The 23,717-nt window shown below is 39.9% G+C and overlaps 1 protein-coding gene across 1 annotated transcript; it reads right to left on the bottom strand.

Moving 5' to 3' along the window:
• Window positions 1–5,665: 5,665 nt before the first annotated feature.
• CAVIN2 (caveolae associated protein 2) lies at window positions 5,666–18,934 on the bottom strand. The gene is made up of 2 exons (XM_003907746.3): window positions 18,089–18,934; window positions 5,666–8,063 (listed from the first exon to the last, which is right to left on the bottom strand). Exons 1-2 carry the CDS (start codon window positions 18,569–18,571, stop codon window positions 7,269–7,271), a joined length of 1,278 nt encoding a protein of 425 aa, XP_003907795.2. The 5' UTR covers window positions 18,572–18,934; the 3' UTR covers window positions 5,666–7,268.
• Between the last annotated feature and the right edge of the window lie 4,783 nt (window positions 18,935–23,717).

A 23,717-nucleotide genomic window follows, 5' to 3' on the forward strand; every position in this document is an offset into this window, starting at 1 on the left:
CTTACTTGTCAATTAAAACAAATGATTGTGCTTGTTGTCAATGTTTCATTTTAAAGACTTCATAAGGTTTCTTTCACTTAGGGCTTCCCTTCCACCATTTTGTTTCCTGCTTTAGAGGGAGAAACTCCTATTCCTGTGTGATTGTATCATTAAGTCCAAACAACTTAGCTTCCTGCCAGCTCTATCCTGGATATTTATGGTATCTGCTCTGGTCTGAATGTTTATGTCCTCCCTTACTCCGTGCCAAATCCATTTGTTGACAACAAATCCCCAGTATGATGGTATTAGGGTGGGGGGCCTTTGGGAGGTGATTAGATGATGGGGGCTCAGTCCTCCTAAACAGGATTAGTGCCTTTATAAAAGATGCCCTAGAGAGCTGCCTTGTCCTTTCCACCATGTGAAGATGCAGTGATAAAGTACTCTCTTTGATCCAGAAATTGGCACTGTCACCAGACACTGAATCTGCTGGTGCCTTGATCTTGGACTTCCCAGCCTCCAGAACTGTGAGAAATATATTTCTGTTGTTTATAATCCATCCAGTTTATAATGTTTTGGTTATGGCAGCCTTAAGCTACAGTAGCTCCATTTAACCATCTTGGGTGACTCGTTTACAAATTATTTGTTTCCTATTGCTTTGCTACTATAAGTTTAAATATTCTATATAGAGGATTCTCAGCACTTTCCCCTTCCTCAAAAGATGGGAAATTTATAGATGGCAGAGATTATTCTTATTCCTCTGTTTTATCTACGTACCCAGCACAGGGCCTGGCACATATAGCTGCCCAATAAATGTAATAAATGTTAATAAAACAAAATGAATATCTGTATTGGGGAAATGTTTTTTGAAGACAAAAACGCCCTGCAGTTATTGGAAAATTTGGCCACCTTCTTTTATTTAATCATTTAAAAGTCTAGCTATGAGATAGTTGGGAAGAACATTGTACTCTCATAATAAAAAGAGTGATGGCAGAAAGAAAAAAGAAAACACTAAAGATTGTAGTGAAATTACAGCCAATGGGCATCAGTTTCCCTTTCTCTGGTTGATTTCAGGGGCAATCCCACAAGTTAAGAAATGGCTTTTCTCCATCCATCCTGGCAGGAAGGCCTTCCTTTTATTATGTAGGTATGTAAAATTATTGATTTAAAGTCCCTAGGAAATTTGACTTTTCAAATAAGGCACATTCACTGGAATATGCTGCCTTTCCCTGCAGGCCATTAGGGTCATAGAGACAATTAACGTGCAGTGGACCTAAGAGAACACAACTAATCCTCGTGCTTCCTTAGATCTTCAAGTGGTTGCCAACATAAAAAGTTTCTCCTTAACAGAGGACATCTTGACCCTTTGTGCTAAATCTGTATCAGTTTTTTTTTTTTTCCCCAACTCAGAGCTCTGAAGGCTCAATTTAGCATCCAAAAAAATTGAGCTGTGTCCTTTCTCTTTTGTACCTCATTACCAACAATAAGGAGTTGAAGAACTGGAGTGTTGGCTGGCAATTTTGTGATGATATATGACAGAGCAGAATACAGCCTTGCTTTTTGTCATCTACAGGGCCTCAGGTTATTGACAAGAGTAGGTATTTTTCAACTGGAACACAGAAATGGGATGGTAACTTCATATGCTCAACTTACCAAGAACACCAATCCCTTTGACACCCAGGGACTGTGCAGGTGGCCAGCAATATTGATAACAAGGAGTGGTGCTTTTCCGTTAGAGACCATACAACCACGCTCCAATGTGATTGACTACTTCTCTTCCTTACACAGCATTAACAGCAATCTTTTCATAAATTTGGAAAGTGGCAAGAGGGAATCTTCTTATAAGTACTGGCAAGAGTGTTTTTGCATTTTATATCCCCCTAAGAAGGCTTCTGTGTTTTTTCCTAAGGCAAATCCAATCCTGTCACTAACTTTATCTTACTGTGTTTATGCCTCCAGGAGGGGAAGAAGCACCCAAGAGCCTTCATTTCTGTAGGCCAGGAGTCCGAAACGATGGTCTATGCCTGGGCCACATCCAGCCAGCAGGCATTTACGTTTGGCTTGCATAACATTTAAAATGATTTGAATCAGTTGCCAAAAACTTAAAAGCCAGGAGATTTTAATGTAAAAAGAAATCTAAATTTTGGCTCTTCTTAAAAGAGGCCTAGGTTTTCGACTGGAAAGTCATTGGACCCGATTTCTCACACAGCAAGTGGAACTGGGTAGTGATTGCCAGTTTACCACATGCAGCGTGGCTCCTAGAACATACCTTCCCTGTGTGGGAATTAGAAAGAAGCACTGCCACTGCACAGGTGGATTATAAGGGTGCCCCATCGGACAGGACACAGCCCATGTGTAATAGCTTTGCCACAATTGCTGCCATCTCCTTGAGTCAGTTTACTCATGTCTGAGTTTTCAGGCATTTGAATTTGTGACCCCTGCCAAAGCCTTTGGAGGAAGTAGCTGTCTGCAGCATACATCTTGATGGAAGAGGGCTGCTGGCCTAGAGGACTTTCTCTGATTGCTTGCACACAGAGTTGGAGACACCAGCATTTGTTTGACTTACCGCCTGTGTTTTTCTGAGAACACAGCTGGATAATTTTGCAGGAATTATATTCATAGGCTAGGTCTCTGTATCTTCATGATTCACCTTAATTCCTGAACCTCTACAATCCCCCACCCCTGGCCGCATGCTGATTTGCCATTTGTTCCTTTTTTCAGCTTATGAGAGGAAGTGTCCAAGGAGAATATAGCAAGTTCTCTCCTACGACACAGAGATATAACTCCTTTAACTTAAAGAGTTTGAGGCAGACTTCATGAACCATCTTTGAATGAGCTGATTCTAGTATCTATCTCTGTTGACAGCTTGCTCTTATTAAACCCTTCCCCAAAGTGAACCCTGCAGCTACTGACAATGGATGAGGCCAAGGAGCTAAGGAGCCCCTCTGTGGCCTCAGCATACCTGAATAATAGTCACTCTGTGGCTCTGCAAGAACAGTGAAGTTTTTTTTTTTTCTTTTTTTCTTTTTCTTTCTCTCTCTGTCTTTTTTTTTTTTTTTTTTTTTTTTAGTACTGGAATGACAATCATCAAAATCATTTACAAAGTGCAGTGTAAGTGATGCTGTATAAGGGGTGGTAAAATGAAGTTATTATGCCATTTGAGAGCTTATAAACTGACTTATAATTAAGCAGGGTTGCAGGATAATTAAGTGTCTGTTTTGGCAGTAGCATGGATTTCAGATTGGAATTGAACACTGGCCCTGACACTAGTTATTTGAACCTGGACTAATCACTTAATTCTGTGACCTTTAATAGAAAAGTAGTTAAATTATAACATGATGAGTGAGACCTTAGAGTAGTTAAGAACTCGGGAGTCCTTTCTCCATTCCATCTTACTAGTTGGATTCAGTAAACTTCAAAATTCTCAGGTTCCTACTCTTAAAATGGAGGTAAAAATCGTACCTTCCAAATAGGATTTTATATGACTAAATGAGATAATGCTTGTATCTAACATGTGATTGGTACACAGTATTGCTGGCCATTGGAGTGCTCAGCTGGTATAAAGTACGTTGTCAAAAATATTGGTTTCTTCTCTCTTTCTTGGGTCTCACCGCTTTGGTGCTAAAAATTTTAGCAAATAGGAGGAACTAAAGATTGCTCTGCTCAATAAATATTTAACAAATTGCTTTTTACAGTGAAAAGTGTGTATATGTATGAAAATCAAGCTGCTTAAAGGTGTGACTTCTTAACTAGGGCAGTTTATGTGGAGAGTTAAAAATAATTTTAGAGTTTCAAATACTGCAGGATAATGTAATGGTTAAAACAAAAATAAGAAAATATCTTTAATAATGCAAGTTACTGCCTGTTCCCTTTAAGAATGAGTTCCTGGCTACGGAAGTCTTTATCTAGACACCCAAATCAAGCAGAATACAAAGGTCACAATGCCAATTTCATCTGAAACTTGTTTTGCAGTGCTTGAGTCTAGGTTTTTAGGAAAAGACTTGTGGTTGCTATGGAACTGTTAATAATGATTGCTGCCTGTACCTTAATTCTTCATACTCCCAATCTCCAATATAAAATCACTTAGATTTGGGCTCCGGGGCAGTAAACAAACTTTTGAGCAAGAATTAACTGGACTTGTCTTAATGTAGGAAATGACTTTCATTATAACCTTTACTTATACTGGCAGCCAGGCTATGTTGAGGTTTCCTAATAGTGGGCTTAATCGCATGACTGTCAAACTTTGCTCTTCTGGGTGAGCACTGCTAAAAGCAGAAACATTTTGGGTTTTCATCAGACAATAAATATCAGAAGTCCTTGTTTTGTACAGAACTAGTCTTAGCGAGGGTCTTTTGTTTTCACATATAAAAAGAACCAGCAATTCAGCCACATACTGGATTCCTAAGCAGAAAGAAGAAAACATTCCTGTTGAAATACATATCTATTTACTTTAAAAAGAAATCTCACAGAAAAATGACTTTATTTTTTGCTATATACCTGTGAGATTCGTGACCCATGTAATAGATGCTTCTTACTCCTGAATTATATTTCTAAGATATGGCTCTCAGTCCTTCTTTTTTTTTTTTTTTTTTGAGGCAGAGTCTTCACTCTGTCGCCCAGGCTGGAGTGCAGTGGCACCATCTCGGCTCACTGCAAGCTCCGCCTCCTGGGTTCGCGCCATTCTCCTGCCTCAGCCTCCCGAGTAGCTGGGACTACAGGCGCCCGCCACCTTGCCCGGCTAATTTTTTGTATTTTAGTAGAGACGGGGTTTCACCGTGTTAGCCAGGATGGTCTCGATCTTATGTATGACAAATCTTTGGGGAAAACTAATCCAGTTCTTGAGCTCCAGGCATAGAAAGTTAGGAATGAGTTGTTGGATAGGTGGGGAGAAGACATATCTAATTTGGGGATGTTGCTGCCTCACCAGTATGCAAATAACTCAAAAATAATACAGAATAAATCGCTTCAATTTCCACAACTGTTGCTCTCTGTAATCCCTACAGTGTGTGATTTTCAACAATTATCTGGCCTAATTCTCTGTTTTATTGCTTAGGATTTTAGTGCTTCAAATGTGGAACATAGAATAAATGTGATTGCCAGTGAAACTTAAAAAAAAAATGCTCAAGTGCAGTTTTCAGCTGACATACAGCTAGTTTATAGGAACAAATGAAAAACACATTTTGAAAAGGAAATGTAAATATTACATTAGGTCTGGGTCCCCCAACTTCTCGCCTGCAAAAAGTAACAACAACTCCATAAAGGTTAAACAGGCTTGCTTTGGGCCCAGAGTAAAATTAAGTCTGCTACCAACTCTATGGCACTGCAGAAGACAAAGGATTATCTGTGTGAATAAACTGAATTTACAGGTCAATACATTCATGTTTGCAGGACTATTTAAGGTATTAGAAGTTCTGATATAATACAAGAAAAATGCAGAAGTAACTATCAAATCATCAAGCTGCTGAAATAAATTCAGATACTCTCTAGAGCTGGCAAGGTGATGTCAAAAAAGTTAAACTTGAAGAATGAGACTTAGATTTCTAAATGAGATTGGTTGGGGGAAGCAGAGTTAATAGGAGAACTCAAGACTGAAACAATCAACATTACTGCTATGTTTGGAGGAGAGTTTAAAAATCAATTCTTTCTGCTTGTTCTAAAACTGTTCTGCCAAAAAACTGACATTGTTACATGCCTTTTATTTTTTGGTTTATTTAATCTTCTTTAACACAGCCATTGTTGGTTCAACAATCCAATATTTGAGGTTACATTATTGCAAAAATAAGGACATAGCTGAATAGGTTATGCCATCAATACATTTGTTAATCCTATCCCTTTTATTAAAGACAAAGCATAGTTTGTTAATACTGTCTTGGATTAACTCTATTTGTAAGGTTACTTACAGTGGTGCATACTAAAGGCAGGGGATTTGCTCCCTGGACCAAGTGTCTTTAAACTATAATTTAACAAATCATTAGCATTTTGTAATTAAAAACAGATAAAGCAATATTTTAGTATAATGTTAGGTAGCAGTAAAAATTACCCTGTCTGAATATATGTGTACATATACATAAAACACTAGCATGCTTTAAGAAGTTAAGAAACATTAATATTCTGTGAAATTAATATATAAATTAAATACAATCTGGAATGAAATTCCCATTATGTACAAAAAAGAAAAAATAGAATATTTCATTTCCAAAACCTATAGATTTTAGCATCTTATAAGCCTACATCACATCATATGGAATGTAAGGGTTAGTTCAAATTTGAAGAGCATTGAAGAATAGTATGAGCCAAGTTTCCACAAAGCAGTATATATTATTGTATTTTGAAGATTTATATTCGTTCCAATGTTAACAAGACAACATCCGTTTGAGCTTCCCTAAAGAAATATTTGTAATATCTTTTATTTATTAAGAAAAAATACAGCTTTAACACTGTTTGTTATTATTTAAATATATTAGAAAATTAAAAAATTTTGAAGATGACATGTTATTCCAGGATATATGAACTTCTTTATTATTGTTATTTAAGGAGTGAAATAGTTAAGCTACTATTGTAAATATTTTACTTTCAAGCACATACATTTTTTTCTCTGTTTTCATTCTTTTCGGCATTCTTTGTTTCCTGTTTCATTTTCTAAATTTTCTTTCTTACTTTCTGAATAGTCCTTACTTTACTACATATCTTACTTCATTAGCTGACTTATATAGTCTCTTCATTTTTCCTTCGTTTGCAATAATACAATGGTTTCTATTAAGTAAACAACCAACTAGGCATCTCTTTTTATCTTTTGTAGATGTTTTCTTCTTAAAACATATAGTTATATGTTTAGCTTACATATTTATGTATATTATATATCAACACAAAGAATAAAATTAGATTCACAGAGTACGGTGGAAATACAATATACTGCTGGTACACTATTCAGCAAGCTTATGGAATGACAAAAAAGAATGAATCACTTTTCATGACTAGTATCTTAATTATCCTCTGTTTTTTTCTGACTAAGCCAAATAGATTAGCATTTTTCAACTGCTCAATTTCTTCTTCAATCTTGGAGACATTCTACGGAGATAGAACCTAAGTGCAAATTAAAAGTGGAGTCCGTGACAGGTCGCTGTCACGGTAAAGCCTGGTGTCTTGTGTGTTACTATGACTATGTGGTCAATGATTACTGCCTGGACAGGAACGCAGGAGTGGGTGGGTCGTGCTGGAGATGTGCAGGAATTTGTTCCTCGGCCCTGGAAGCCAGCTTGAGCATAGCACAGGATGACACAGCAGCTCTAAGCTCAGGTGGACTGGTGCACCTGGAGCACGGCGGGCTGCACGGGGTCCTCATCGGAGCGCTCCGCCTCCTCGGAGGTTAGCGCATAGCCACCCTCATAGCGCACCTTCTGTGCCTGTTCCAGGGCCACTGACTCCTCCTCTTCATCTTCCACAATAGTCAAGTCGATGTTGCTGTCCATTCCCGAGTTACTCCCCCTGGAGGTCACCTTCTCAGCAGCCTCCTCTGCGGTTTCCTCTTCCACCAGGGCGCTGGCGAGGGACGCTTCCGAAAGACCCTCCACAAAGGACCCCTCTTCCTGGTCATGCGGCATCCGCTCGCTGCTAGGTAGGTCTTCTGACTTGGTCTCATTTTCTTCATGGCTTTCTCCGTCTCGGACTTTCTTCCGCCCGAAAGTGAGGGGAGAAACCTTGAAAGGGGAGCTTTTTCCTGAGGATAGTTTCTGGTGATTTGACGTGAGAGATTTCTTAATCTTCTCTCTCCTCTCTACAGATACGATCTTTGTCCCCAGCTTGTTCATCTTTTTCTCGATGTTCTGGCGAGAAAATGCTTTCTTGAGGCTATCCACTTTCTTGAGGCTGGATCTTTTTATTTTCTCGGCTCTACTTTCTTCCACCTTTTCCTCGGCACTGTCTTCCAGGGCCTCCTCATCGTGAGGCAAATCATCATCTGACGAGAGGTCCACGGTGTGCAGGGTTTCCTCCAGGGATTTGTTTTCATCCAGAAGCTCCTCCTTCCCTTCCACGGCGCCGGAAATGGGCTCTTTCACAAACACACTGGCAGGGATCTCATTTTCCTCCTGAAAAGACGGACGGTATAGGTTTCATGTTAATAACATATTTCACAGATAGTCCTGAGCTGCTGTAATACGTGTGTCTGTTTTGGGGACACGGTGATGATAAAAACCAAATGTTTGTGGCACGAGTTTTCTAGAATAGGAAGAGTTAATTCCAAACTCGTCAAGTCATTCTCTTTAGGCTGGATAAGGCCAAGGGCAGCCTGTTGGGAATATCAGAAGGACAGCCGGCAGAAACTCTATCAGTGACAGGCAGAGGGGAAGTGGGCAGTGACTGAGATAGAACAGGAAGCTGCTTAGATAACGGAGCTAAAGTACGTTACTGTACTGTCAACCCACAGGCCTTCTCTCTCCTATCCTCTTTTGAGGTCAGAGGGCTTGAGCCTGCAAAAATCCCACTGCAGAAGAGCCTGAAGGTCAAGTTGGCAGATAAAAGATAGGGCAGGGGTAAGAACTGAGAAGTCGTCAAATACCAGACACACATAAAGCCTTGACTGGGTTCCCTCTCCAAGTAGGAGTCAGAAGTAAAGGTAGGGTCAACCTTAGAATCCGTTCAAAGGTCCACACTAATTTGGCTGAGGACATAATTTTAGAGTGAGAGAAGCAAGGACTAGGCTTCCTGGGGGTGCACTCAGGAAGCCTTGTGGTTTAGAATATCCTTTGGGGAGTTATTAAGGGGAGGTGAGATCTTAGGGTTATTTTTAGAGTAGTGAGGGGAAATTACTCTTCCAGTCATAGTTTATCAATTCTCTAGTGTTACACAGAGCTTCTTTGGGCAAGAATACTTTGGCCCTCACCTCCAGCGAAGAGTGAGGAGAGAAGCACAGAAAGCTGCCCCCTTCACCGTGGCCAGCACTCTCCTCCAGCTGCTGGGCACACAGGCAAAGATGGCTCCTCTTGGCTTTCAAGGAGCAGCACCGGAACACTCAACTCCAGAGTGGAAGGGGGATGGTGTTGCAACACTGCTCACTGGGGAGTTTTGAATGCAGACAGACTCGGGTTACACAGCTAAAGAACCCTTGATTTTTAAATATTTTTCTTTGGATATTGGAAAAGGAGAGCCTGTCAGCAAAATGTCTTCATATCTTTTTTGAAAGAAATGGCACAGTAGTGAATGTGTGGCCAGAGGCCTGAGTCTCAGTCTTTGCTGTACTACTGAATAGCAGGACAGCTTTCAGCAAATAACTTAATCTGTTTGGGTCTCAGTTTCTTCCAGATATGAACAAGAGATTTGACCTAGATTAGTAGCTTTCATACTGCACTCCCAGGGGCACCAGGGGTTCTGCTGGAATGCCAGAAGGGGGCAAGGCTCCAGACCTCCCTGCCACCCCTCCTGCAACCAGAGCCTCAGGATTGCCTGCTTATATCTAAGGCTGTTCAGTAAACTTTCAGTTTGAAAAATAACTGGATTTAGTGGATTTTAAAGTCTACTTGGGACTTAAACGTCATGCAAAGTTTATGTTAATGGCAAGAACTTCCCTACTTGTTTTGTAATTTTGATTGACTGAAAAGATGAAAACACGCTTTAAGAGTGTCACTTTATATTTGATACAAAGACTACATAAAGTTTAGATATTACAGAGAAACTAAAAAAACTCTCCTTATTAATAACTGAATGGTAGAATTATGATGTTCCTTGAAAAATACAACCCTGTCTCTCCCCTTACACACACTATACAGAGTCCTTTCCATAAATTGGTTAGAAACAAAGGATAATGTCTTGTGTTGAGGCAAAAAGCAGAAAAGTCCAATTAAATAGAATCCTTGTTAGAATGATGATATCATATATTGTTTCCCAAAACTCTCTCCACACTCTGCCATTTTGAATGTCATGGAAAGTGTCCAGGCCATAGTAAAAGACAAAGTAAAAATAAATAAATAAATAAAAGGAGCATGGGACTGTCACAAGTTATTATAACATAGACTTTTAGCCGGGCGCGGTGGCTCAAGCCTGTAATCCCAGCACTTTGGGAGGCTGAGACGGGCGGATCACAAGGTCAGGAGATCGAGACCATCCTGGCTAACACGGTGAAACCCCGTCTCTACTAAAAAATACAAAAAACTAGCCGGGCGAGGTGGCGGGCGCCTGTGGTCCCAGCTACTCCGGAGGCTGAGGCAGGAGAATGGCGTAAACCCGGGGGGCGGAGCTTGCAGTGAGCTGAGATCCGGCCACTGCACTCCAGCCTGGGCCACAGAGCCAGACTCAGTCTCAAAAAAAAAAAAAAAAAAAAAAAAAAAAAACATAGACTTTTACAAGCACTGCTTTCCCGTGTTTCAAGTTGAGGTTGCTTCTAGTTCCCAGGAATGTACTCCCCATGAGGGCAGGGATTTTTGTCTCTTGTCCATGCTGTGTTCCAATACCTAGAGCTCAACAGTTGCTTGTTAAATGAGTGCATGTTGGGTAGGTGGCTTTCTAAGAAAGCCCTGAGAGTGGCTGGAATGGAGATTGCCCTCTCTTGGGCAGGCTTGAGGCCTATGAAAGAACAAGTTTACCTCTGTGTCTAGAAGGAAGTTTGCTGACTTCTGGTGCCACTAGGAAATCAAGAGAACCTAAGTCCCAATGGAGGCAATGATCTCTATTTTTAAGGAAGGATTTTCTTTGCAGCGGATGGGTGTTACTAAAAGAGGGTTAGATAACTGAAATAGCTAAAGCTTGGATGCTTAGTCTAGAAGCAGAATTACTTCTGGGGTTGACAAGAGGGTTGAGAAGGTTTGACAGGAGTTGCTTACAGGGAAGGAAGAAACCAAGAGATCAGTGAAATGTCATTAAAAGTCCTCAGTGAGGAAAGCAGAAATTCAGAAAGAAAGCTGCAAAAATAATCCTTGGCTACCAGAGAAGAGTTACATTTTGTATAGTATAATCTCTCAGGGTAATCAAAGGTAGTAAGTTGTATAACTTCCCTTTCTTTAATCCCAACAAAAGGTAGGCATATTAACTGAACTTCTAAAGGAATTAAACTAATAATATTACAGTTTTTCTTTAAATGTACATTTTATTATTACAAAGGCATAGTTGCTGTTGAGTCTTAGATTCTTTCGATGCTTTTATCATGTATCTTTTGAGGACAGCTTTGAGGAAAGTTATTATAAGGTGAATCATATGTGATCTGTGGTAGATACACACTGTGTATATGAATGGGTGCTGAGGGAAGGTAGGAAACCCAATTGAACTCTTTTGTAAAATGCCAGGGAAATTATATGAGGGCTTTTTTGATGCCAGCTATAAAAATAAACCCAGCAGGAACAGAGATAATCCAGAATGAGTTGGATGTGTCTTTATGCAACTGGAAACAAGTGAGATATGTCTTCTTGGCTAACTGCTATGCTTCTGCTGTCATTTTAATTACACAAGCAGGATTTAATGTTCTGTATATTGAACAGTGTTTATTTTGTGGCTTCTGATGGCATCTACTCTGAAGGTAAGCCCTTTCTTTTCACACAAAAATCCATGAATGTCCAAGCACATGTAGCTCTTACCTTTCCATAATGTTTGTTTGGAAGCAGAAAAATACTGATACTTTTCAAAATTTCTATTCCCTAGTAAAACATATGAGTGGTATTTGACAATTAAGTAACTCTTATGGTGGTGGATACTCAGTCTAAACTTCAGCCAATGGATGCTGGATAACTGCCCTCTCCTGAGGTGCCTAATCTCACCTGCATATGTGCCCTGTGCTCAAGCTCCCACATACACCTCATGGAAACACTTGATATTTCATATGCCTATAAGCAATGTGACACTTCTACCTTCAGCTTCCTGTTGTAATGTTTCTGATTTGCTTTCTCTTACAGGTTGCAAGACTGATGACGATTTCAAGAGGGAAGATCAAGTACACATCCTCAATTCTGTCACTGCTTCCCTGCCCTCGTTACTTATAGTTCTACTTAGGGTTTGTAGCCCCTGAAAATGGCACTAGGAATCCTTTGTGGGCTGCACTGCTTTCTTCGGTAGTTCTGCCCAGTGGAGGCCCTCAGGAGAGCTGATTATTTACCCTTTGTTTTCAAAAAGGTCCTCAGCTCCCCTGATGCAGGTGTTCCTGGTTCTGACCTTTCACAAGAACCCTAAGGAGTTTTTCAAAGGAAGGGGAATAAAACAGCACACTTCAAACATATATGACTGATAGGCTCACAGCATAAAAATGAATGGAAAGAACTGAAAAGGTAGCATTTCTCCTTGTAGTTCAGCTTGTTTGCTGTTCATATCGATCCTAGTGAACTAATAGTCCATTTGTATCAACACAGACAAACTTGCCAACATGCTGGACACTTCTTGGTTTGAAGCTCATGGAAGCAAATCTTCTGTATACGTATCTAAATACCTAGATATGCACACTGTAACAGAAAAGAAGACTCTATGACTTGCCTTAGAAAGGAAATCATAGTAAGTCATTTAAAAGCTTGAATAAGGAGAGAATTCGTGTCACTAACTCATCATTCCTGTTGGTAGAAGAAAATAACAAAGGATGTCATATTCCCACTGGGATGCGGTAGCATCCTGGAGGGATATGAAGACCATAAATTTGTGTCCATGGAATGTTTTATCCAATAATCTCTAAATACTAGTTATTAAAATAAAACTGTGCCCACCTGACATTCTGATTTATAGGTCTTTTTTACACATTGATGGTTTTCTCCGATTTGTGTTTCTGAGGTATGGATTGCCAAGTGGATACAGTCATTGATTAGAACTGTACCCCTAAGGCAGCTGTCGGTAGAATCAGCAAGTCATAAGAATAAAATGCATTAGTTATAATCCCTGAGCAGTCTTTCACATTCTGGAGGATTTAAAAGTTTCATTATTTGTCAGTGTTATCAAGGGTTCAATTCTTTTTTAAGACACACTGGTTAGGTGTTCTTTGTTACAAATAAAAAACACAAAACAAAACCAAACAAAAAAACCAAATCACACTGAATTATTTAAAAGCTGATGTAGAAAACCCAGCAAACATGAACTTTACCATGGTGGGATTATAGTGCTTGTTTTTACTCATTTTGCAATTCAGTTCTATAATCTCTATTATTAATAATAAAATGAAACCTAGCCAGTCACTGTTTCTCAGGGCCTCTGTTTCTTTGATATAAAATGAAGTTAAACTGAATGATTATTAAGGTGCTTTCCAGCTCTAACATATTTGAATCTGTGATGTTAACATAAACTCCACAAAAAAGAATTAACAAATTGCAGAATTGATTCCATAGTGTACTGATACCAAATGTGTTTTGTTTTATGTAAGAATCAGAACTATAGGACCTGAGTTGCATTGGAGAATATTTTTCATTCATTCAATTCAAACAGATATAGATTACAAAGCAGTGGAAGGGGCAGCATTTACTTGGAAGGGCTGCATCTGAAAGAGTCTAGTTTTTTTTACGTCAGAGTATGTAATGATTCTTTCTAAGGAATACCAACAATTATCAGTTATTCACTTAAAGTGTCTGGGGCAGTGCTCACCTTCAATAAATGTAAATAATAACAATAAGAACAAATATTTTGTTTACCTCATAAAGTAAAAGGGCACTGGATAAGTAACACATCAAAGCGAATATCCCATATGGGAACATTGTAGTGTGATAGAAACATGGCGAGTTGTCATATAAAGGCGTCTTTTCTTATATATATCCTCATTTCTTCCAGGTCTGTACTAATGTAACAGTCTTCAGAGCAGTGACTTTGGATAAAGTACAGGCTTTTAAAAAATCAATTTAAAAATGATCTGAAGATGTTACACTTTTAGCGCCTTTCTAAAATTCTGACCTTATCAAAGGAACCCAAAGGATGAAAATTCGAACACATTTATAGGCTCAATTCTCCAGAAATGTATCCAGTGCAAATAGCTAACCTTTCCACTTTTTTCACCCAATTTCCCAATTTTATGTGGATGAAAGTGTAAGCTGTCCATGAGTACTCTCGTTTTGTTCCCAGGATTTGAAATAATCTCCCAACTGCTTTTTCAAATAATCATTACTAGAACCTTAAGAGGACGTAAGAGGGTACTGCATCCTCAGGGCCAGTTACCTGTGAAATTCTAGTCTCTTAAATCAAAAGAGAAAATTTCCTCATAAGTGTAGAGTCACTGATTTTCTGTACAAATTCTATTTTTTCTTTTAGTAAGTGATCACCATGATGAGAAGCAAAGTCTCAGTCTTTCTTTAGCATTTGCTTTTTGATCAGAATGCCTATGAGTCTTATTTTATTTATGCTGGGTCATGTCACAGTATTTTGAATTCAAATATTGATCTGAAGCTATTACAAAAAAGTTTAAAAGAGAAAACTGCAGAATTTAACTAGGATTTTAACATTTATTTTATTGCTGAAAGAGAGATGAATGTTTCTTCAGTTTTAGACACTGCTGGTTATAATTTAAAGTAATTGCTAAGAAATTAGATGCCTACCATCTACAACAATGTTGTAACATTCAGTACAGAAATAATGACATGTTTTAAGTAGGACAAATTAAGGACAAAGTTTGGAATTTTTAAAATGCAATTATGGCCAGGCATGGTGACTCACGCCTGTAATCTCAGCACTTTGGGAGACTGAAGTGGATGGATCACCTGATGTCAGGAGTTCAAGACCAACCTGACCAACATGGTGAAACCCTGTCTCTATTAAAAATACAAAAATGAGCTGGGTGTGGTGGCGGGGGCCTGTAATCTCAGCTACTTAGGAGGCTGAGGCAGGAGAATCACTTGAACCCAGGAGGTGGAGGTTGTAGTGAGCTGAGATTCCACCATTGTACTCCAGCCTGGGCAACAGAGCAAGACTCTGTCTAAAAGAAAAAAAAGTATCTTCAACCACTAACCAAAGCAGACCTGTAGATTTCAGCGGGCTCGACAGGACTCCCCAAACTGAAAATGTACTCTTCTCAACAGTACCGTATCAAGTATGCTCAGGTCATGGGATAGATTTTCCTTTCTCACTCTCTTATTTTTATGTAATTTTTTGTCTTAAACTAGAAACAGTAGATTTAACAAGGGGAAGTCCAGCATAGGATTCAGATGGGCTGAAAATGATAAATTACCTAAAGATACTGAGTAACACCTGGTACATATTTGCCCTCCACATTCTCCACAGGTCTAGGAAACAGTCTCCTTATGCTACACTGTGAAGATTATGCTGTGACTAGAGGGTTTATTTAGAGTAGGTCTTTTGGGAAGAGTCCTTTGCTTTCGTGGAGATGAGATATAATGTTGATTTCAACATGGCGGTGGTTATACAATACATGGTTCTCTGTGTATAGCAGAGCTGTTTTAAGATCCTGGGTAAGGTGAGGTCAGTTTTTACCCAAGGACCATATTTCTAACCAAGCAAAAGTGTAGCCTTCTTTCTGAGCCAATGAATTTCAGATCCACTCAGTAATATCTTCTATTCATTGAGCACTTATACCATGCCAGTCCCTGCTAACTATTTTAAATGTTATTTCTTTCATTCCTCACTCTATGAGAGAGACAGGAGGGAAGAAGCATTAGTGTTCAAGAGTACATGCTTTGAAATCAATTAAACATGAGTTTGAATCCCAGTTTCACCACTTGCTTACTAACTAGCTTCAGACAAGCCATAAACATTTTCGAATCTCAACATCCTCATCTGTAAATTCAGGATAAATAAGATGCTTACCAATGTATGCTGGATTTATTAAATGCTTGATTTTTTTTTGCTCTTATTAATATCATCGGTGTGTAGATGAGAAAACAGGTTTGGAGAAGCTACAAACTGTGTCCAATATGACATTTAGCAAGTGGTAGAACTAAGATTTGAACTACTGTTTGTGTGACTCCAAAATTTATCTTCTGAACTACTATACTGGACCACTCTCTAATACAAATTATTGGTTTGTCCATTGGCATAATTACTACTCTGGGGAAACTGCTACTTTTAGAAGGACCAAGAGAGTCCACTGAGTGACTATACTTGCATTTGTTTTTTACAAAACAATCGTCTTGTGATGCCTTGAGAGTTGAGAATTCTAGTATTCTTTAGGCTAATAAAGGATCTTCCACGGCTTAAGAAAGGTCCAGTCACTTGCCTCTAGTTTCCTGCCTCCTAAAATGCTCTTGAAATGTGTCCTTGGGGATGGCTTTCTAAAGGGGCCAGAATGGAGTCCGAGCACATTGCTGTGGATACTCTTAGCTTCCAGTTTGGTCTTGAGCACCCCTGTTTCAGCTTTTACTCACTAGGTGGAGAATTTCTACTATTTCTGGCTGCAATTTCACACCTGCCAATTCAATGCGACAAAATAGGAGACCATGTCAGGCCCTCAAAACAGCATATGCCTTTAAGTTCCCAAGCAGGTTTTTTTTTTTTTTTTTTTTTAATGTCAGATTTATAATTCTCCTGAATTTCTACTAGCATATCCTCTCCATCCCTCCCCTCAACATCTGCAGAACATCCGTGACAAAACAAAACAAAACCCAATCCTGACAAATTGTGATTTCCTCTACAAGATAAATGCTTTTTTCCTCCTCCTTAACTGAGGGATGGGACAAGAGAATTTGCCTGATTCATACTGGAAGCAGGACAATTTCCTTTGGTGTCTCAGACTTAAACAGGTCTGTACATGTTTGGTTTTGTTTGGAGATCAGTATTTAATTTAGAAATGCCTTGAGAGCTGAGATTTCTAATATCTCTTAGGCTAATAAAGTAAGGATCTCATATGGTTAAGAAAGGCCCAGTTACGGTATCTCTTTTCAATTCATCTGGTGCATGAAAAGCCACTGCATTTGCATTAAAAGCTGAAAAGTTTTCAGCTGCAAAAGCCTGTAAGGTAGAGGAGGACATCAGCTCCCTAAACCTTTACAATACTCAAGTGCAATTTGAGGAGGACAAAAAAGCAGCGAGATGAGTCTTTCCTTTTATGGGGGTAGGAAGGCTTAGGTTCTAATTTGGCAGAGCAGATTCCTTTTGAAAAAGAAGGCTCCCTCGGTTTAAATCTCAATTTCTAAATCTCTCTTGGGAGATGAAGGCTCTCCCTGTGTGCCTTTCACAATCAAACTGTTGCTTATAGCCTCTCCCTTCCATGGCTTTGAAATCTTCTCCTATTCATATGGTCACAACAAGACAGCCCTGGGGCGAGGATGGCAATCACTTCCTGGGCTCTGTGCTGGCTGGATTCCACTGGGCGGAAGGGCTTCCAGCATTAGGCAGGGCTGCCCTGGGATTCACAAATGCCCACCACTTGGCGGAACAACAGCCCCACGCAATCTCCCTGTCCCCAGATAGCCTCTTGCTACATTAATTGCATCATTGATGCATTAAAAAAAAATTAAGTGGCCTTTTTATTCGAAGGCAACCGTTTGAGGGAGAAACATTTAAGACTAGCCTTTGTGACTATAGCTGATAACATTCCGTTTATTTTACTTAACCGTTGTGGTCTCTCTGAACAAAGAGAGGCATATCTAGTGTGTTTGTACTCTCTATTTCTAGTGCATTTGCTAGAAAAGAACTCTGCAAGATTGCTTTGCCCCAAAAAAGTCTTAAAAGAACAAGGCTAACTCTAATGGAATCAATCCTCTATTTGCTTGGTCCCCAAAACGTTGGTAGCCTTTGTACAAAGGGATAGTTTGACTTTTTGGTTAAAAAAAACAACAAAATACCTCACATGATCACTTCATTTCCACAAAGAGTTAATGAACAGCCACTGAATTAATTTGCCCTGTCCAGCTAACAGCTGCAGCCAGAGCCCTACGCCCCTAATGCAAAGAGATAAATGAATTTGACTAGGGTGCAAGCACCTGCACGTCTTCCCAACCTGTACAGAGTACATCCAGGTGCTCCCTGACAAATGACCCGGGGCCTACTAAGCCCGCGGGCATCTTCTTTGGGTTAGTCTGCAGTGACCTGGAAAATTCCCACCCCTGTGTGCAGATTTCATATTTGCTTGCTGTAGGCAGACAGGGGACAGTGCCTTATGTGTGTGATCCCTGACAGGCAGGACAAATGTGAAAATGTCTGTGAGAGCCAGGATGAGTGAGATCAAGAATGTTGAGGAGTTCCAGCCCTCCTGTAAGGAGGCATAGGTGACACTGACCTGGAAGATGAGCACTTTGAAATGGTTGCGTCGGAGGAGCTGGGCGTGGTTGTTCTCCAGCCGCTTCACCTGTGCGCTCTGCCTGTCCATGCGCTCTTTGACCGCGCGCGTGTGGGCGCTGACCTTGCGGGACTTCTCCAGCAGTTTGCTCACCGTGTTGCTGGTGGAGGCCTGGTACTTGGAGAGCTTGGTGAGGTCGTTCTGGATGCCCTTCACGGAGCCCTCCAAACTGATCTGTCGCTGCTCCATCTTGTGCTGGTTCTCCTGCACGGCGTCCAGCATGTTCACCAGCTTGTCCAGGAGCGTGAGCACCGTGACGGCGTTCACCTGTGAGTTGTCCCGGATGGCCTCATCCGTGTTCCCCAAGTTCAGGCTGGGGCTCGGTGTGGAGGAAGGCATCGGGCTGGGGCTCGAGGGCTTTTCCTGCCGCATGTCAGACCCAGGGTGCTGGAACTTTTCGGCCTGTGCAGCGTCCTCTCCCATGGCTAGGCAGGTGGGAACGTTCTTCCTCTCTGGGAGCTGCTTCTTGCTTGGGTGAGAAGTTGCGGTGGTGAGGGTGCAGGATGAGGCCCGCTGGTTGGAGCTCAGAGCACCACTCTCTAGGACTGGCAGAGGTTCAGACAGGCAACAACTGGCTACGCTGATCAGGGGAACTGCATTCCAGCTGCTCTTAAAGGCCCTGCTCCACCCAGTGGGAGGAGAAGGTTACAGAACTGAGAAGGACTCAGGGTTCAGAAGTATGCACACACTTCCTAACCGCGTTCTGGGCACAGGACACTTTGTCGCAGGTTTAGCTTTTCTTTCCTGCTCCCCTTCCCTTTTTAAAAAAGTTCAATGTCATATTTCAATCATGACTTCATCTAGAGGCGGAGAAAAACATGCTAACTTGGCCCAGCTCCACAGCTTCCAATTGACTACAGCTAGTATACTTTTCTCTGGCTGCTATGCTACAGATGCAACAGGGTGCCTGTTTCTTTTTCCTGGATACAAGTTATTGTAACGGAAAGTATTGTTTGCATTTGCCCTAGAACTGACTGATGGATTGCAGAACCCCGGGTGTCCTACTGGGAGGCATAGAGTTTAAAGGGTACTGCAGCCAAGTTTGTATTATTAGTTTCTCATTTGCAAAGGAATGGAAGTAACTCTGATAATGATAAGGAAAGCAGCTCAGTTCTTATTACTCTTGCAGCTGGGGATACAAAATAGGTTAAAAGAGATTGAACTTTAGGGATATTAAAAAAAGTAATGTTGCTGTTATGACTATTATCGTGTAATATATGTAAACTTTTTGGATGACCACATTTAAAAAAATAATTGTTTTTTTAAAGAGGTGAGATTGAGAGAGGAAAAATAAAATGTAGTCTTTTTAAGAACCTACCATGATGATTTGTTTTAACTAACTTTGAGTTGATGAGGAGAGATGTTCTCAAATGCCCGTCTCTGCAAGGCATTTATTGACACGTGCCCAGAAGTGTCTGTTGGCAGGCTGAGTTGCAGTTTCTCAAGTGGTTCTAATGTTTGACATTTTAAAATTCCTGCTCAGTGAAGTAGCACACCTGTTCTCAAATGTGACCCTCCTCAGCTGAACCCTTGGGATGTGGGGCTTATTTCCTAAAATGGCTTTACATGCTTGAGTTGATTTTAAATGTATCCAGCCTTTGAAAGTGCTTTCAGCAGGAAGTTTGTAACAGGCCTTCTATGAACAATTTTGAGAAGAACAAATGCCAGCTCATACCAGGTCAGGGATTGATAATGGAGCAATGCCATTCATCAATAGTAACACCCACATGTAAGCCAATCACTCAGCAGGCCATTGGTTATCACATTGGTTGAATCTCTGCCTTCTGCTATATGCATGAAGCACTATCCGGAAGACATTGGCAAAGCATGACCGAGACCCTGCTCTCAATGAGTATAGCTGCCAGTTAGGAAGACGAACTAAAGATGTATACAGAGGCCTCCAATTTCTTCAGATAATTGGTACCACCAAAACCCACTTAAAGCAAATGCTTTAAAAATAGAGACCAAAAAAGGTGAAAAGAAGGTTTGGTTGAGATGTTATCTTTTAAAAAAGTAAGAACATTATTAAAATTAATTTATCTTATATTTGATAAAATTTAGTTGGTCAAAAATGTGTTAAATATTAGAATAAAGGATGAATCAAGTATTGATTTTGAGAAGCACAATTTTCTAACAAAATTATATGGTATCATGACACGACGTCCTTTTACATTTGACTTTTGTGGGCAAATCATAGAGTGTCACTATTTCAAAAATATTTGAGGGCTTCATCAATTTTCCAAGAGCCTCTCTTAAATTTTGACATTCAAATCATTTCTTTTTGAAGCCCTTATTGTGCCATCATCCGTGTAGATTTGTTCTTCTTCAAATGTTAATGTTAACTATTCCAGCTGCAGATTCTCATTTGTCAGAGGAGTTGCCCATGATTCAAGGGCTTCTCTAACATTACCTTCATCAACTTCATGATTTCCTACGTATTTTGCAAAATTTGTGATTTCACATTATAATCACTTCACCCTGATTTTGCATTGATTTGTGCTGATTTTGCATTGCATTGTTGGATATTGTATAATCAGCTAGATGAATAGAGACATTAAAGAGATGGGGTGTGAGGTGGGAAAAGGAAAGAGGCTAGTTGTTAAATAGGAAGAAAGGTTTGCTTGTGGGCTTACTTATTTTTAAAATATATATTTTGAATAACACAAATAATATCAGTCATCTATTGCTATGTACCATACCACCATGGAACTCAGTGGCTTAAAATAATGTTTTATTTACTCATGATTCTGTGTTTGGCTAGTCAGAGCTCAACTAGAATGGATCATTTCTGCTAGGCATGTGCATTCATCTGTAGTTTGAGCTGAGGAATCTGAGAGGGCCTCATTCACATGTCTGGCTTCTCAGCTGGGGCAACTAGGATACTGGGATTTCTCTCTTTTCCTTTTTCAGTCTCTGGGGCCTTTCCATTTGATCTCTCTAGTAGGGAAGTCAAGCTTTTTTACGTGGTACTTCAGGGTTCTAAGAGAGTAGAAGCAAATCTGCAGGGTGTCTTAAGGCTGCAGGGTATCTCTGGAACTCTCCCCTTGTCACCTCTACATGCTGTGGTCCAAGTAGGTCACAGGCCAAGATCAGATTTAAAGAGCGGAAATAGACTCCACCTCTTTATGAGAGAGAAGTAGTAATGTCCCACGACAAAAGGGTGAGCCGGTCGGGGGTGATTCTTGTAGTCATCTTTGAAAACAATCACCACGTGAATAGAATCTTCTTTTAAAAGGCTATCACAGATAAAGTGGAGCCTCTTTTGATCACCATTTCCATTTTATTCCCTTCCCTCTCTTGTCAGGTAATCATTTTAATGAATTTGGCATATATCCTTTAAAAATTATATTTTAACTTTTAAATATAATTTAAATCAATTCATTAGTGAATAGTTTCATGCTGTGATGCAATTTGTTTCGTTGGACAACCTTACAGTCATGGCAGCTAGAAGGAGCTATGTAATGGGAACGTACAAGACGGCCTGAAACTAAGTAATATATGATACAGACTGTAAGGGCAGCAACAGTTCATATAAAGGAAAAGCAAAGACAACTAAAGAAAGCACCGTTGATGAGTTAGAAATAGAGGTAACCCTGAGCAACCAAACTTACCATTTAGTTGTCCTAAATTAAGTCTTCTTTCTGTCTGAGAGAAATCAGTGAATTTCAGCAGTCAGTTCTTAAAAGAAATGTTTAAAAAATTAATTCTACATACTGCATATTATGAAGTTTCTTGGAAATTAGGTAGTGGAATTTAGACTTGATACAGCGACAGTCTCTGGAGGTTTTTGAACACGTGAAGGTGATGTGTTTAAGAAAAATCCGTACGGCAATAAGATGTAGAGAGGGTTCACTTGGCTGGTGGGAAATAAGTGCTAGGCACTGGGGATGCAAAAATGAATGATGTGTATTTGTTACCCTTTAAAATCTCCCACCTTAGGAGGATAGGTAGGTAGACAAATCCTAGGGATAGATGTACAGGTGTGGGCATAGAGAGGGAATGATTAGCTCTGCTGGAGTCCAGGAGCATGAAGGCTTTAGTCATGACAGGGTATGGTTAGGACTCAGAATCCTCCAGATGATCACCAGCTCCCCCGAACACCAGTTAACCTCAGAGGTTTAAGTCACAGAAGCACAGAAGTCATTCCAGGAAAATACCTACCTTATTATCAGTTAAGAAATTGGTCCCAATTTCTATGTGGTTTCCTATTCTGAACGACTAGCCCATAATTCCTAGACCAGAGGCAACTCAATGGTCTCTTTTGTTGACCTTTTCCATGTAGGTCCATAAAGTAATCTGGGCACTCTTGGTCTGACAGCAATAGGAGACCTGGAATGAGGATCCCACAGAAAAGAAAGCCTTTTTCCCCAGTGGCTAAAGAAACAAGGAAAGCTAAGCAGACTAATCCATACATCTTTTCCCCTGTCCTCTATGTTGGAGTTCAAAAGCCTTTCAAAGGCTGGTTTCCTCTTGAGCAGGAGGCAGTCCTAGGGTTGTATATTCACCATATGGAAAGAGAGAAAAACCACGTAATGACACATCCACGTGTTTTATGTCATTAAGTTTTGGGGTGATTTTTTAATGCAACAGTAGATAACTGGAAACATGTAGTTTGCAATAAAAATGCAATTTTTAAAGAATTATAGTTAACAGTCTAGGTTTGTTCCTAGAACCCCTCTATCTAATGTTTTATACATACTACTGTTTCCAAAACTTAACTGCTAAGATAGTGTTATAAAGCAAAATAAAGGACTTTGTGTGATTATTCTCACCTTAAGAAAAACTTAACACTGGGCTTAATACCAAAAGTGGTAGGAAAAAAGCATATTACCAGGATAAAATGAATTACGCAGAAAGGAAGGTGGAGTTGAAAGATCATCTGACCCTATCTGGGTGAACTCTGTATCTAGTCATTGAATCCTGCAGTGGGTATGGATAGAACGTGAGGGTGCAGTTCGCAGAATGCCTGGACGTCTTGCCTTATCTTTTTCTAAGGCAATGAAGAGGAATCAAGTGTTTACTTTCACTAGAAATATTAATGATGAAAATCACATGATTATATGATTCGAATCTCTTCCAACCAAAGTCCTTGTGTATCAATGATGTCAGTAAGAAGTAGAGAAATGTATAAGGAAATCCTACATAAATGAGTGATGAAGTATAAATAGTGTCTAGTGTTTACATATAAGGTAGATTTTACCCACTTCCCATGTGCTGTCATTTAGGAACTCCAAGATTTTAGGAAACTAGGGGAGCTTACACTCTCAAGGCCTTCTCTGGCTCTTGGGTTTAAATCAGTGTTTCCCTATGTGCCATATCTATACTTCTCCATAACTGCCCGGTTGTAAACTCCAACCCCTTCTTTAAGTATCATACAATCCACTCACACGAAGTATTTATAAGTGTGGTAGATGTTTGCGAAGTTTTAGAGTCACAGTTAGGAAGATTTCTGACATCTAGCTGGTTTCTCTTCTCCTAGTTTTCTTTCTTCTGTTTCCTCCTTACCTCCACTCTCCTATCATGAAAAGAAATATTACTCAAACACTGGACATTAGGTTTTATCTTGTAC

The sequence above is a fragment of the Papio anubis genome, chromosome 10 (assembly GCF_008728515.1).
Source record: "Papio anubis isolate 15944 chromosome 10, Panubis1.0, whole genome shotgun sequence".
NCBI classification, from domain to species: domain Eukaryota; kingdom Metazoa; phylum Chordata; class Mammalia; order Primates; family Cercopithecidae; genus Papio; species Papio anubis.